The following is a 16582-nucleotide window of genomic DNA, read 5'->3' as shown; positions in this document are numbered from 1 at the left end:
ACCGGAGGTAGTATAACTAATGTTATACTAGATATTTTGGGAAAATTATTATAATTAATTGATTCATCAATTTAATCCTATTAACTTACCCAAATTAATTAAGGAGATGTTATATATAAGAACAAAAGGAGTATCTATTATCCATGTATCAACTCAAGTTGGAGTTAGTAACAAGGGAAGTATTTGTCTTTTATTATCATCAATCATGCAAAACATATGGTTTCAAATATTAGGCAAAATAAAATAAAATATTGTCCACTTGAAAGTTAAAACAACCGAGTGAGTATTCAACTGCGAAAATGACCCCCGGTCCCCATATAATAAATGATATGTCAGCGGTAGTTGAGAATTTTGAGTTGTATTTGGCCCCTATCGTCTGCCTGCTATTTTATCCCATATGGCTCATATTTATCTCTTTGTATCATATATCAATCCATCTCATTTTGCTCTTCCACTCATTTTCTATAATTTCTTCACAATTGCCATGGAAGAACCTCAGGATTTGCCGCTTTCCATAATTGGTACGTCATATTTCTCACCTTTTATCATCTCTCTTTTGTTCATAGATCACATGTCATCCTGCAGAAATTTGCTGCACAAATATACATGATCAAATGACATAGCAACTTAAAATTGATGTTCAAAGCTTTTTAATTTTATTCATGAGAAGGATGCAATAACAGTGGAATCACATGGTTCAAATATAAAGTTTGATGATTTCTAAGAGTGCATGAACCTGAAACATAGGGCAAACTTTGATAAACGCAACTACCGGACAACCTATGTGGTATATAAATGTTTTATTGCGTCTCATGATCATTGTGTCTACAGGTATTTCAGTCACCTGCCCATTTTCTTCCTACAGATTAACGAAAGACAAATATAGAATATGACAACCTATGTGAAGCTAATGGATCGATCATTGAATTGTTTTCTCAGAGTCTGATGGAGCCAAAGACAAGAATCCAAATGGTGATACAGAGTCTGATGCAGCCAAGAAAACAGATCCCAATGGAAATACCGGTGATATCCCGAATGAAGAAAGCCCTGAAATCAAGAACAGAAGGAGACATCAACGTTGGTTAAGAATAGCCTTGTATGTTGTGTCTGTCTTGCTGGGCCAATCAGCTGCAACGCTCTTGGGAAGACTGTATTACCAAGAAGGTGGAAACAGCAAATGGTTGGCAACTCTTGTGCAGCTTGTGGGTTTCCCTATTCTCCTCCCATTGTACTCTATCCCTGCATCCAAACAAACCTCTGCAACAAATACCGTTATTCACAATCATGAACAGCCCTCTGTTTCAAAGCTGGCTCTTGTTTATGTCTCCCTTGGCCTTCTTGTTGCCTTAGACTGTTACTTATACTCTGTTGGTCTCTCTTACCTTTCTGTTTCTACGTTTTCTCTTATTTGCTCTTCACAGTTAGCCTTCAATGCCTTCTTCTCCTTCTTTCTTAATTCACTCAAATTCACGCCTTACATCATAAACTCTTTAGTCATTTTAACAATCTCCTCCATCCTCCTCGTGTTCCAAGCTGATTCTTCTTCAGGATCTACCCAAGTTTCAAAACAGAAGTATATGATCGGGTTCATATGCACAGTTGCTGCTTCAGCTGGGTATGGACTAACGCTCTCTCTGACACAGCTTGCATTCAAGAAAGTGTTCAAAAAGGTAAGTTTCAAGGTGATTCTGGACTTGATAATATACCAATCAATAGTGGCGACATTGGCAACAATAGTGGGGCTGTTTGCTAGTGGGGAATTTAGAGGTTTGAAGGCAGAAATGAAGGAGTATAGAATGGGCAAGGCAAGTTATGTGCTGAATTTGAGCTTTACCGCTATAACATGGCAAGTTTTTAGTGTGGGATGTGTGGGTTTGATCCTGGAGGTGTCTTCTTTGTTCTCAAATGTGATAAGTGTTTTGGGTTTACCAATTGTGCCAATTCTAGCCATAGCATTCTTCCATGACAAGATGAATGGGTTGAAGGTAATATCTCTGTTACTTGCTCTTTGGGGCTTTTTGTCATACACCTACCCGCAGTACTTGGATGAGACCAATTCCAAGACACAGCACAGAAACAATGATGCTTTATCCAGAGACTCACTTAATGGAGTATCTGAGTAAGTAGAAGACAGGTCACTATGACGCTGGGAGTCCAAGAAATTCTCTCAATAGACACAGCTATATAGAAGCTGCATGTAGTTGAATTCTGTTCTCATTGGTTTGATGTCTGTAAATCAAGTTTATCTAAAAATATCTACAAATTCTCAATGTTATGATGCTAACTTACAGATATAGAAATTATTAAGTCTCACAGAAGAGGTCATTTTCATGGGTCTATCGTGCATATGATACATTCTATGCAAATTTTTGGAAGGCTCTGTTAATAGAAGGACCGCCAATTTATGCCCACCCTGATGTTTTAATCCTCTGGTTCTTAATATAAAACCTATTTAACTAATTTGATTAGATCAAGAAAGTCAGATAAGTTAGTTAATTATAAGAAATACGACATGTTTTTTTTCTAAAATATCATAACCATCTTTCTTAATATCATCCTCCCCTCTTCTACTTGATTATAGTTGAGGGAGTATCCATAGAGGTAATTTAAGAAAAATTGATAAATATAAGAAATAGATCTTATATTTAAAACCAAAATTAATTTAACAATTAGATCCAATATTAAAGACCAGAGGAGTATAATGAACTACCCGTACAATGCGATACAATGCCTGTGACATTCTCTTAGTTACTATCAAATACGGTATATTAATTTTGAGTAAATTCCAGAAAAAATATAGGGCAATTGTGACTGAGCCCGGAAAAGCCATCAATAAAAAAAGCACATAAATATTTGTCCAGTAAAAAATGGGAAAACTGGGGGGAAAGCCCCACTGGAAATTTTTCTGTGAGAATTAGTGTTACCAGCTTTTAATTAATCTTACCTTTCTGAACCATGCAACATATCTTGGAGACTTAGTCAACCCCAGAACAGTTCAGCAGCAATAATTGTTGTAAAGTCACAATCTACCACGATTGATCTCCTTAATTATTGAGGTCTCATAGTCAAAATATATGACGAATAATTATCCAATTTTTTTTGTGAACCACGATTAATTATCTGATTAATATTTTCTTCCTCTGGCTCAAAAATATAAGCGTGAAATGTTTGAATAGTCTGTTTTTTTTTTATAAGCTTCATTTGAGATTTGTTAGATCATTTAATGCAATTTTTTTTCATTTTTACTTCTCATTAATTATATGTCTCTTTGATATCTTTTCTCATTTATCCTCTTTCATTTTTTTTTCACTCATTCTCACTCCTACGCACATTCTTCATAAATAAGGGTGTTTTAGGAAAATAAAATACATTGTTTGTATATTAATTGTTTTTCACCACCTTTAACCAAAATTTTGATTTATATAACTTAGCTATCAATCAGCTATCAATCATCATCAACTATATTCTTTAAAACTTGTAATACCCTATTCATTTTAAAACGGTTTGGGTATCATATTATGATATATATCCGAATATATTTAATGAATAATAAGATTTGAATAATATTTTGATTGAGATTTGGGTATATTGAATTAAATGAGCAGCATCATTATTAAATAAGATTTCAATTGGAGGTTCAAGTAAAAATTAATAATTAATTTTGAATTTAGATAATATTTTAATTGAGATTTGAATATATTGAATTAAATGGGAAGCATCATAATTAAATAATATATAAATTGGGGGCTCAAATAGAGAAATAAATAAATAATTTTAAATTTTCATATGTTCTCCCCAAATTCCACATCTCTAATTCAAATCCAACTTGAATGGATGAAAAAAAATTACTCTTATAAGAAGTGAATCTTGAGCTATCCTAAATAATGCAATTTATTTAAATTTAAAATCTAATCAAATATTTTAATATGTGCATCGTATTGGGTGAGAAATTTCTCGTTTGATACTTATATTTTGAATCGGAGCGGGGATATGATAAGCATATGTGTGTGTTCTGTAGTTTGTTTAATTATCGTAAACAATTATATTTATTATGTTTAAATTAAAGAATGTGATTATATGACTATCATGAATACACTTTAAAAGTTCACATGGATATCCTTTGTTATTTATTCGTATACAATGGCATTTTCATAGTTTTTAACATAAACATCCGACTTTATAATTCAGATCTTATTTAATCTGTATAATCGAGCAATAAGAGAGAGTATTTGACATGACTTACCATTCCTTTTTCTTAGTTTTTAATCAACAGACTTAACTTTCTAATTATCTAGCAGGGGGAATGGTTGAAGATGATCCTAATTATTAATTTTAAAAATTGACTGTACTTATTAATTTTGGATCGAATTGGCCGATTAAAGAGGTATAAACAAGAATTAAGTTGGCAATTAGTTTTTTGACCAACAAAGTTGAAAATTATGGGCCTGTTTGTTTTTGTTCTTTATTTTCTTGTTCCCAAAACAATTTTCTAAAATTATTTCTTAGAATAAGTTTTGAAAACAAAAAACAAAAGAATTTGTTTGGATAATAATTTAAAAAAATCATGTTTGAAAAAAAAATCATAAAAAATTACACTTGGTAGGTGATAGTTGTCGCTGATAATAATAAGTGGTAGATAGTAGATAAGAAGAAAAAAAAGATTTCTCAAGATTTTTCAAAACAAAAAATAAAAAACACAAAAACAAAAACAAGAAAACAAGTTAAAGTTGTTTTGATTTTTTAATTTTTAAAAATGTATTACCGTTTTTTTTAAATAATCAAATAAAAAAATTATCAAACAATTTTTTTTATTTTTCTTTGTTTAAAAATAAAAAATTATTTTCAAAACAAGAAACCAAACAAACTTCATAGTTTCCATCCTCATCATTCGTACATTAACTAATACCACAATTTGATCTTAACATTAGGTTATCTATATTTAACATTATGTTTACACTTTTTAATAGATGTGTAATCTAAAATAGAGATAATTTTTATACCTTTAAAAAAAAACTATCATTTAAAAATTAAAATTTAATAGCTTTAAATCTAGATTGTCCAAAACTAGATTTGAAAGACCCAAATTAAATCTTCACAATGATAGGGAATGCAGCTAGGCCCTACTCAACTTGGCAATAATTTGCTTTACTGAAAAACTATACACCAGTGAATGCCGATAGAAAAAGTGAGCATACAATAAAAAGAGAATTACAATTAAGTCTCGTATAAGAGAAATAACTACTAAAAAATCCAATAACAATTTGAGTAGCCTGTAATAACAAGTTATAGAGTAGAGAATAACAATCTCTGTGACTTGTTTTGTAATTTTTTTTTCTTGCATAGGACCTCATTGTAATTCTCCCTACAATAAAATATGTATGAAAGTTGTATTTGGAAAATCACAAATAGGCTACTTTTAAGAATCAAATGTTAGTTCAGGTAAAAAAAAAATTATTAAACACTACCTCCAATCTTTAACATAAGAATTTATTTAACTTTTATTTTAGTTCAAAATATAATACCCAATCCATTTTGTTTTCATATTTATTCATTTTTTAAAAATAATTTTTCTAATAATGGTAGTTCTAGTTAATACACTTGATTAACAAGGATATTTTAGGAAAAAATATCTATTTATTATAAATAACTAACTTAACTAACTTTCTTAATCTTATCAAATTAATCAACTAGCTTTTATATTAAGGACTTGAGATAGTACTACCTCCGGTCCTAATTATAAGACCCAATTGACTAATTTGGAGAGATTAAGGAATTTAGTTAAGTTAGTTATTTGTAATGAATAGTGTTGTTTTTCCTAAAATATTCTTACTAATCAAGTTTGTTATCTAGAACTATCATTATTAAAGGACTATCTTGGAAAAAAAATAGATAAATATGAAGACAAAGCGGATTGGGGTCTTATATTTAGGACCAAAATAAAAGTCAAACAGGGTCTTATATTAAGGACCGGAGGTAGTATAAATTATCTCAATATATCATCATCCATTTCATTTTGCACTCGAACTCATTACTCTCTCTCACCCAAAAAAAAAAAAAAAGTTCACAATTGTCATGGGAGAACCTTAAGAATTGCAGCTTTCCATAATGGGTGTGTCAACATTCTCATTTTTCACTTAAAGATATTATCATCTCTCTTCTGTTCTTAGATCACATATCACTCTGCAGAAATTTGCTGCACATATATATTGGCTCATAGATGCTTCAATCACACAAGTTAATGAAAAGTTTCATCGTGCTTTGTGTCCATATGTTCAAATTTTTTTAACATTTATTCATGAAAAATAAGAACGTTCATGAAATTAAACTGTCTAAGTATGCATTAGAAGGATGCACCAGAGGAACAGTGTGGTTCCAGTAAAGTTGCATAACGTTCCAGTAAACTTGCATGACTTCTAAGACAACAAGAACTTTGAAATAAATGCATACTTTGATAGAACCAACCACCAGACAACTCTATGCAGTGCAAATTATGTTTTATTGCATCTCATCAGTTCGGAAATTCTACAGGTATTTCAGTTACCTGTTCATTTTCTTCCTACGGATTAGCAACAAACAATACGAAATCCTCAAAATTTTAGGATGTATTTAGTATATAACCAGTTCCTTTCTATTATCACACGGCATCTCTATGTAGCTAGTAGATTGATCATTTCAATTGTTTTCTCAGAATCTGATGAAGCCAAAAAAAAGAATCTAAATGGTGATGTAGAATCTAATTCAGACAAGAAAACGAATCCCAATGTATGCTGTCTCTGTTTTGTTGGGCCAATCAGCTGCAACACTCTTGGGAAGATTGTACTACTGTAACAATTACACAAATGATCCCCAGATAATATAACTCAAATCAATAATAATGGACCATTTATAATAGAAATTCTAAGCTCAATACATTTGACAGAGTTAACAATATAAAAGGAAAATAACATAACTCTGATTCAATGGAGATTAAGAAATATAGAATGAGAGTAGCAGGAGAGAATAGAAGATCTAGTCACTGAGATAGTGCAGCTGGCCAGGGAGAAGAGAGACTCAAGGAGGCGGGAAGACTACACATGATTCATTTCACCCCTCCCCTGATGACATCTTATCTTCTTATATGGCATCTCAACACCTTTTTTGCTGCCTCTTCCTCTTAGCATTGGTTCTTCCTTCCTGGGCTCCTCATTGGGCTCCCTATCCTGGCCCAATTCTTCCGTGACCATGACAACTACCAAGAACGTGGCCAAAACAAATGGTGGGGAACACTTGTCACTCTCGTGGCTTTCCTTATTCTCCTCCCTTTTCATTGTATTCCTGCCTCCAAATGCCCCTCTGCAGCAAATACCACTCAAAATCATGAAGAACCCTCTGGTTCAAAGCTTGCACTTGTGTATGTCTCCCTTGGCCTTCTTGTTGCATTAGACAGCTACTTGTTCAAAGCTTGCATTTGTGTATGTCTCTCTTGGCCTTCTTGTTGCATTAGACAGCTACTTGTTCTCTGTTGGTCTCTCTTACCTTCCTGTTTCTACACATTCTCTTATTTCCTTCTCACAGTTAACCTTCAATGCTTTGTTCTCCTTCTTCCTTAATTCACTCAAATTCACACCTTAAATCATAAACTCCTTAATCTCCTCCATCCTCCTTGTCCTTCATAATGATTCTCCTTCAGCATCCACCCAAGTCTCAAAAAGGAGGAACGCTGATCGGGTTCATATGCACAGTTGCAGCTTCAGTTGGATATGGACTAGTGCTTTCTCTGACACAATTTGCTTTCAAGAAAGTTTTGAAAAAGCAAAGTGTCAAGGTGATTTTGGACTTGACAATATACCAATCACTAGTGGCACCTTTGGCAATACTAGTGGGGCTGTTTGCAAGTGGGGAATTTAGAGGGTTGAGGGCAGAAATGGAGTATGGAATGGGGAAGGCAAGTTATGTGTTGAATCTGAGCTTCACTGCTATATCATGGCAAGTTTTTAATGTGGGAAGTATGGGTTTGATTCTGGAGATGTCGTCAGTGTTCTCGAATGTTTTGGTTTTGCCAATCGTGCCTATATGTTGCGTTAGTGTTCTTCCATGACAAGATGAATGCGTTGAAGGCGATATCTTTGCTGCTTGCTCTTTGGGGCTTTTTATCATACACCTACCAGCAATACTTAGATGAGGCCAATTCTTATACTAATAAGCACAAAAACAGCGATGAATTTCGCAGCGACTTGGTATCAGAAGGGATGAACTGGGCAAGTAGGAGTAGCTCACTGAGGCACTTTGACGAAGAAAGTAGTTGTAAGAAGTGGCTGTAAGGTGCATAGACAGGTCAAGCTGGACCTAATGATTGAATTGCTACCCCGTTGGATTATTGTGAGTATATCAAGTCATCTAAAAGCTATATAAACAGGAAGTTACGAAGTGTCAATGTGATGCCGACATAGAGATATATAAGAATTTTTAAGTGAGCATGGTCACTTATGAGAGGAGCTTTAAAAAATATAATAAAATAACTTATGCTTTTTTCATTGTAAATATAAGACATGTTTAGAAAAGTCTTATATCTTAATATACGAGGCCTTTTACCATTTTAAAGAGTAGTTAATGTATTTCTTTTAATATTTTTTAAAGCCTAACAGTTAAAATTTGATGGGATGATATGTTAATTTATAAAAAATTAAAAATAATGATGGTGAAAAGAAACAAGAAGGGAAAAAAAAAAAAAGAGGAGAAATCACTATAAGGTCTTAAAGATGTGATTTAATCACCTTAAAATCTTGACAGCAATTTATGAGCATGTAATAATAAGTTACTCCCTCCATGCTTTATTATAAGATCTAATTTTTTTAATGAATTTATCTCTTTTTATAAGATTCTCTTCGAGTTTAGGGCTAAAGGACTAAATGTATACTTTTTAAAGTTAAGAGACCAAATTGAAATCTTGTACAAAGTTAAAGGACCAAATATGTATTTTAGTGTTTAATATATTATTATCTATTTTACCACTAATTTAATGTGTTAATATATTTTTTTTCATTTATCGCACTATTAGTTTTTCACATTTATCCATTTATATATAATGGCATATTTGAAAAAAAATTACAATTGCTATATATTAATTGCTTTTAACTAATTTTAACTGTTTTTTTAAATAACACAATTTAATTAAAATAATCTTATAATAAGAAACAGAGGAGTATAGTATAAAAAATACTCCTCCGGTCCTAATTATAAGACCCAATTGACTTATTTGAGGAGATTAAGGAAGTAAGTTAAGTTGGTTATTTATAATAAATAAGTGTTGTCATTCCTGAAATATCCTTGCTAATTAAGTATATTGGCTAAAACTATCATTATTAGAAGGATTATCTTGGAAAAAAATGCATAAATATAAGAGACAAAATGGATTGGGTCTTATAATTAGGACCAAATAAAAAGTCAAATTGGGTCTTATAATAAGGACCGGAGGAGTAATATATTTATGCTAGTTATTTGTTATTGGAATTCTTTAGCAAGTAATTTTTTCGCTGAAGCCTCATGGTAACTCTACCAACAAAATAGTGCATATCTTAATTTGAATATTAAAAAATGCCTTAACGGTTGAAGATTCAAAAAAATTAGTTTTTTTTCTTTTTTTTTTATTCAAGTCTTTTATCATTTTATTTAATTTTTGTTGACATTTTGGCTTTTTGTCCCCCTGCTGGTGGGACTGCGACTGTTTTAACTTGACTCTGTTTTGCAGCCTTTCCAACTTCCGAGATTACAAACGAGGCTATTTCCCTCACTCCTCTCCCCACCCATTCCGAATCCCTAATTCCCTCCAGCAGGCAGATGGCACTTGGAGGCGAAAAACCCCTTTTGCCGGTCGATATTATCACCAACATCCTTAGAAGGCTTCCTGTCAGATCGATTGTTCGATTTCAATGTGTGTGCAAAGAATGGAAAAATCTCTTCAAAACCCCATCTTTCATCGCTGAACATGCCCGCCACTCTGCTCACGAAAACTCCTTTCTTCTCATTGATGCATACGATTACAACCATAGGCGTTCGTCCTTACGTTTGCTTAATCATAAGATGGAAACCGTTGAAGTTCTGAGCACAGCCTCGATCGATTCCTTCAGCACAGCCTCGATCGGTTCCTTCAGACGTGGTTGGAGAATCGTTGGTTCCTGCAATGGCTTGCTTTGCGTGGAACTCGATTCTGATCAAGGAAGGTTCCCTAATTCGCTTTTGGTGTGGAACCCAGTGACGAATGAGGTAAGAGAGGTACCCCAAACAATATATGATTGTCATCGCGTTTTCGCGGTAGGATTTGGGTTCAGCAGCGTTGCTAATGATTACAAGATAGTGAGATTTTATCTCCCAGCGTTGCTTAACAAGAAGGAAGCTCGACAAGCTGATCACAATAGGCCTTATTGTGTGCAAGTGTATTCATTAAGCACAGGTTCATGGAAGGAAGTAGAAATGGGGGGTTCACGGCATATAGAATTTTTCCCCGGAGCTGTATGTGCTAATGGCACTATTTTTTGGTATGGACTGGAGCTTTTTAGAACTAGGGTAGTTTCATTCGACATAGCAACGGAGGCGTTGACACTAACACCAATAGATACTTTCTATTCTGATGCCGGGTGTGGCCTTTGTTCATATAGGCTTGGTGTGTACGGGAACAAACTTGCTTTGTGTGAGGGTTACTACGCTGTGACCGAAGACTCAAAAACTTATTCCATTGATATGTGGGTGGCTGAGGAGGGTGCTAGTGAATCTGGGAAGAGTTATAGTTGTACTAAGAAACATAGGATTGGACCAATTTCAAATGCTTTACAACCCTTGTGTATCTGGAGGAATGAAATAGTCTGCTGTAATGTAGAAATTGAAGAAGGTGAGGCTGAGGTGGAGGGTTATGCAAAGAACTATCTATATCTGTTCAATCTCGCTACTAAGGAATGGAAGAAGTTCCACAACTTTCCTGCTGCCTATGACCGGTGTGATATTTTCGATTATGAGAAGAGCCTTGCGTCTGTTTTGCAACACCTAGGTTGATTGATTAGCCTTGCTCTGAAGTAGGATCGTTTCTGTATTCCAGGTTTCTTTTGTCTCAGTAATTCTGGTGGAAGCTATTCCACTTGTTATCATTTTAGTTGTACCTACAATCCTTGATTCTCCTTTGGATTTGTGATCTGGAATGTTGAAATTCAGTACTAGATGTTCCAAACTTTATTTGAGCTTTCTATATTATCATATATACGATCAATTTTCTTGTATAAATATATAGTTTAGTCGCTGCTGTACAATTATTGTTTGGGCTTTATTGACCACTTAATATGCTAAGAGGAAAAGGAATGATACCATGGCAGATCAAAGCTTCTTGGTTTGTCCTTCTTTCTTTCTTTCTTTGTTTTCTTTTTTTTTAATCTAAATCCAATGGAGTGATAGGTTCTGATACACAGCACAAGAGAGTGAACTATATGATTGGTGCTTTGCGTTGCTGCTGGCGTATCTCAGCATTCACTTTAACTATGGAACTATTTGAGTTGTTGCATTGTGTTCTATACTTAAACTGGCGAATCACATCACCATAGGCTTGCTGCGTGAGACGAAGATGAAGGCCTTTAAATCTCACTACTTATGAATTGAAGTATTGCTGCCTGTTTATATTTCTCATTATATTTTTCAATTACATAAAGAGCCTTGTGTATGTCGATGGTGCCCTTTACATCTGTTGTCGAAGTGAATTAGCAGAAAAGCTTTAACATTTCGGTTGTCCCTAAAATCTGGATGCCCACTATATCTGTCAATCATAATATACAAATTTTAGTATCAGATGTTGAAAACTTTGGGTTTACTGTGTATGAGTATATAATAACTTGTTTCGCCCCCTCTAAATGTGAAAGAGGAGAAATTAGAGCTGTCAAAATGGGTTTTGGATCTCAAATGGACTTATGAAATAAACTAATCAATCTTGTTTTTAACTGTGGGAAGTAATGGTGCGGTGGAAAGGTAGTATTTTTCAATTTCTTTCTAATAATAAATTAATTTCTTTTTTTTAATGATTTTATTTTCAATATTTCTTTTACAATTGTCACATTACACACCTTTAATATTAAATAAGTACTACTTTTGGTTTTTAATATAAGAGCTAATTAATTAATTTAGAGAAATTAAGAAAGTTGGTTAAATTAGTTATTTGTAATAAATAGTTATTTTATATTTAGAATCAAATTTAATGTAAAACTAGCTTTTATATTAAGACTAGAGCTAGTATTACTTAAAAAAATTTATATCCTTTTTAATCATTTTATATCTAAACTAATTTTTTTTATTAGTCATCGAAACAAATTTTAGTTTCTCAAACTAATTTTTTTTTTACAAAATTTAATTCAAACATAAATCATATTACATCATCTGATTTTTATTTAATCTGACTTTTAAAAATCAAACTGAAAAAAAATAAAAGGTAAAAGTCAAACTGAAAAAAAAGAGAGAGAGAGAGAGAGAGAGAAAAGTTAGTTATCGGTGCTAATCTAAGCACACCTTAATTTAATTGTGCTCTGTGGCCTCTCCAACTCCCGAGATTACAAAACGAGGTTATTTCCTTCACTCCTTTACTCCACTCCTCTCCCTCCCCATTACGAAAATTCCCTCCAGCAGGCAGATGGCACCTGGGGACTAGAGCCGATTTTTGCCGTTCGAGACGATCACCTCCATTCTCATTCTCAAAAGGCTTCCTGTCAAATCCATTGTTCGATTTCAATCTGTCTGCAAAGAATGGAAAGATCTCTTCAAAACCCCATCTTTCATCACTGAACATTCCCGCCACTCTGGTCACAAAAACCCTTTCTTTTCATTAATGCATACGATTACAACCACAGGCGTTCCTTACGTTTGCTTAATCATAAGATGGAAACCGTTGAAGTTCTAAGCACAGCCTTGATCGATTCCTTCAGACGTGGTTGGAAATTTTTTGGTTCCTGCAATGGCTTGCTTTGCGTGGAACTCGATGCTGAACAACGAAAGTTTCCTATTTCGCTTTTGGTGTGGAACCCGGTGATCAATGAGGTAAGAGAGGTACTGCCTTGTTGAATTGTTCTCTGCTTACTTTTTTGTTTCCCTTTGTTCTTCTGTTCTGAAGATTTGCTAATATGGAAAGTCTATGATCTTCCTTCACCATACAAAAGTCCAAATTCAAACGGCTCTCAATCATGTCCCATAGGCCCTATACTGAAGCCTTTACGAAGATTTTCATCCCCATCTTCCAGAACGTGAAGTTCTCTCCAGTTCCATTGAAACATGGCGCCTAAATTTACTCAATACAAGGGAAGACCCAATGTTTGAATACAAGCGCAGATCATGTTAGTGAGGGGTGTTTTTAGTATTTCTTAATCGGTTCAGTTTTGCCGTGTTTGTTCCATCAGAGACTCCTGTACTCCAAACAATATATGATTATAATCACGTTTCTAGGGTAGGATTTGGGTTCAGTAGCGTTGTTAATGATTACAAGATAGTGATATTTTATCACCCAGCATTGCCTAACAAGAATGAAGCTCAACACACTGATCACGATAGGCTCTATTGTGTGCAAGTGTATTCATGATTAAGCACAGGTTCATGGAAGGAACTAGAAATGGGGCGTTTATGGAATGCAAAATTTTCCCCCCGAGCTCTATGTGCTAATGGACCTATTTTTTGGTATGTATGGGGGCTTTTTTCAACTATGGCAGTTTCGTTCGACATAGCAACGGAAGTGTTTACACTAACACCGGTAGATCCTTTTTATTCTGATGCTGAGTATGGTCTTTGTCCATCTGGGCTTGATGTGTACGGGAACAAACTTGCTCTGTGTGAGGGTTACTACATTTTGACCGAAGACTCTAAAACTTATTCCATTGATCTATGGGTGGTTGAGGAGGGTGCTAGTGAATCCGGAAGAGTTATAGTTGTATTGAGAAGCATAGGATTGGACCACTTTCAAATGTTTTACAACCTTGTGTATTTGGAGGAATGAAAGTCTGCCGTAAAGAAAAAAGTAAAGAAAGCGAAGAAAGTGAGGCTGAGGTAGAGGGTGACGCAAAGAACTTACCATATCTGTTCAATGTCTCTACTAAGGAATGGAAGAAGTTCCACAACTTTTCTGCTGCCTATGACCAGTGTGACATTTTCAATTATAAGAAGAGCCTTGTTTCTGTTTTGCAACACCTAGGTTGACTGATTAGCCTTGCCCTGAAGTAGGATCTTTTCTGCATTCCAGATTTCTTTTGTCTCAGTAATTTTGGTTGTACCTATAACCCTTTATTCTGCTTTAGATTTGTCATCTGAATGTAGAAATTCAGTACTAGTAGTTCCAAACTTCATTTTAGCTTTGTGTATTATCATATGATCAATTTTCTCGTATAAATATATGGTTCAGTTGCCGCCTCTATAATATTTCTTGGGCATAGGCCGCTTAACATGTTAAAAGGGAATGAAAGGCTGGATGACAGAATAAAGCTTCTTGCTCTGTCATTTTTCATCTAAATCAAATGGAGAGATAGGTTCTTATACACAGCACAAGAGAGTGAACTATTTGAATTGATGCTTTGTGTTGCTGCTGCTGGATCTCAGTATTCACTTTTAACTATGGAACTATTTGAGCTGTTGCTTTGTGTTCTACCTAACTGGTGATCACATCACCACAGGCTTGCTGTGTAACATGAGATTGTAAATTGAAGTATTGCATCTTGCTCATATGGATGTGATTTATTATTATATTTTTCAATTGCCCAGAGAGTCTTACGTCTGTTGATATTGATGCCCTTTTATGCCTGTTGTCTGAGACTATGATATACAGATTCAGTATCTATTGCAGAATACTAATGAGAAAATGATGCTCTATTTGAATACATATAGTATTGGAAGTCGATCTATGTGTATTTTTCTGGAAATTTTTTTACACCTATTTAATTAAAAGTTTTATTTAAAGTAGATGCTGATAGGGTATGATAGAATGAAAGTATACACAATTAAAAATAAAGTATAAAAAGTTGTTAAAATGTTTTCGGTATAAAAATAGTAGTAATTTCCTTCAGTCAATTGATTAATATAATAGAAAATTAGAATGTCATTGCATTTTAATTTTATGTACGTTATTTTTTTTACATAAAAGATAATTTCATTCCAAAACGTTCGAAGAATTATAACAAAAGGGCTCCCCTCTAAATAGATTTGCCACTTCTACAACCGGGGGGGGGGGGGAGATTTGCCACTTCCAAAGATCGCCTATAAGCGTTTTCTATTTTTCACACCCTTTCATTGCCACCGAACATAACTAACTTTCTTTTTTTCTTTTTTTTTGAGTGAACACAGAACATAATTTTTGTAGTGATTATTTTCTCTTGACCATTTCAAAGTTGCAAACAAAAGTTGTTTGCTCATGAAGTAATAAATTTAGTACAAATCAGATTTTTTGGTTAAACAATAAGTTTTTCTCATTTGCCAATATATAGGATTGGAACTAGCCAGTTAAGGGATTTATTTCTCGCAACATTACGAATTACTGTTTGCAACTTTGCAAGAACCTCAAGAACTGCAGCTTTCCATAGTTGGTAAGTCATATTTCTCATCTTTTGCACGCACACATACTATCATCTCTCTTCTGTTCATAGATCACCTGTCATCCTGCAGAAATTTGCTGCACATATATAAACACGTGATCTGGCTTCAATGACATAGCTACTAATTAAAACTGATGTTTAAAGCTTCTTAACTTTTTAATTTAGAAACATATATAGAAAAAATATATAGAAAATATCTGCATCTAATATCTTCCAAGTTGACTCACGGACAAGCCTGTTGATGATTAGTGAGTAAAAGGCCAAACAAACAGAAAAAATTTCTATTCATGGTGGCATATTCACCAGAACTTCAGCCCTTCGTTCTCTCCAGTCCTGTGAGATCTGCGCGTATATCATGGCCCATCGAGCCTTGTCCTCTTTGTCAAGATATAGTTAATCAATTATGCAGACACTGTGTAGCCATCACAACCATGTGACGTGTTCTCCATTCTTGATGGAGTAACCAGAGACTTATGTGCGGCAAAGAAAGAAGATGCTGCTTCTGCTAATTCAGTATCTCCCACCACAAATTTTAACGGATGGCAAAGAGCGGAAATTATGGTGGATAATGGACTGTTTATGTTGCCCACAACAAGTATGAGTAAACTGAAAGTTTGATCTCACCATCTTAATCCAATTTCTTAGTAAGAAATATGTGTTGGAAGCCTAGCTGATAAGAAGTAAACGCTTGCTTGTAGCTATTAAAATCATGTTGTGTCCATCATTTCTGATTGGGAAATTAGAGACTTATGAATCTATACAAAAGGTCTGTCTTATATACAACATTGGTCCTTAATATAAAACTAGTTTGACAGTTAATTTGGTTTTAAATATAAGACCCTAATTTACTTTATTACTCATATTTATCCTTTTTTCCCCCTTCAAAATAGTCTTGTAGTAGTTGCACATGTCAAAGGTTTCATGAAATGATAGTTCTAGTTAATACATATGATTAGCAAGGGTATCATAGAGAGGAAAATACTTATGTATTACCAATAACTAACTTACAA

General features: G+C 33.9%; 1 protein-coding gene across 1 annotated transcript; it reads left to right on the top strand.

The window, feature by feature from the left end:
- Window positions 1-484: 484 nt before the first annotated feature.
- On the top strand, window positions 485-2325 carry LOC114712012 (purine permease 21-like). Its single transcript, XM_028896462.1, has 2 exons — window positions 485-521; window positions 940-2325. The coding sequence occupies exons 1-2, from the start codon at window positions 485-487 to the stop codon at window positions 2121-2123; spliced, it is 1221 nt and encodes a 406-aa protein (XP_028752295.1). The 3' UTR covers window positions 2124-2325.
- The last annotated feature ends 14257 nt before the right edge of the window (window positions 2326-16582 follow it).

The sequence above is a fragment of the Neltuma alba genome, unplaced genomic scaffold, assembly GCF_004799145.2.
Source record: "Neltuma alba isolate B1F8T4 unplaced genomic scaffold, ASM479914v2 tig00001806_pilon, whole genome shotgun sequence".
Taxonomy (NCBI): Eukaryota; Viridiplantae; Streptophyta; class Magnoliopsida; order Fabales; family Fabaceae; genus Neltuma; species Neltuma alba.
The sequence above is the reverse complement of the archived record's forward strand: the minus strand, read 5'-3'. Positions and strand labels throughout refer to the sequence as shown.

What these genes read in the sequence shown, in the direction of transcription:
- LOC114712012 (XM_028896462.1), top strand. Translation starts at nt 485, where the DNA reads ATGGAAGAACCTCAGGATTTGCCGCTTTCCATAATTG. An exon ending in TTTGCCGCTTTCCATAATTG is followed by an intron (nt 522 to 939) that starts GTACGTCATATT and finishes TTGTTTTCTCAG; the next exon opens with AGTCTGATGGAGCCAAAGAC.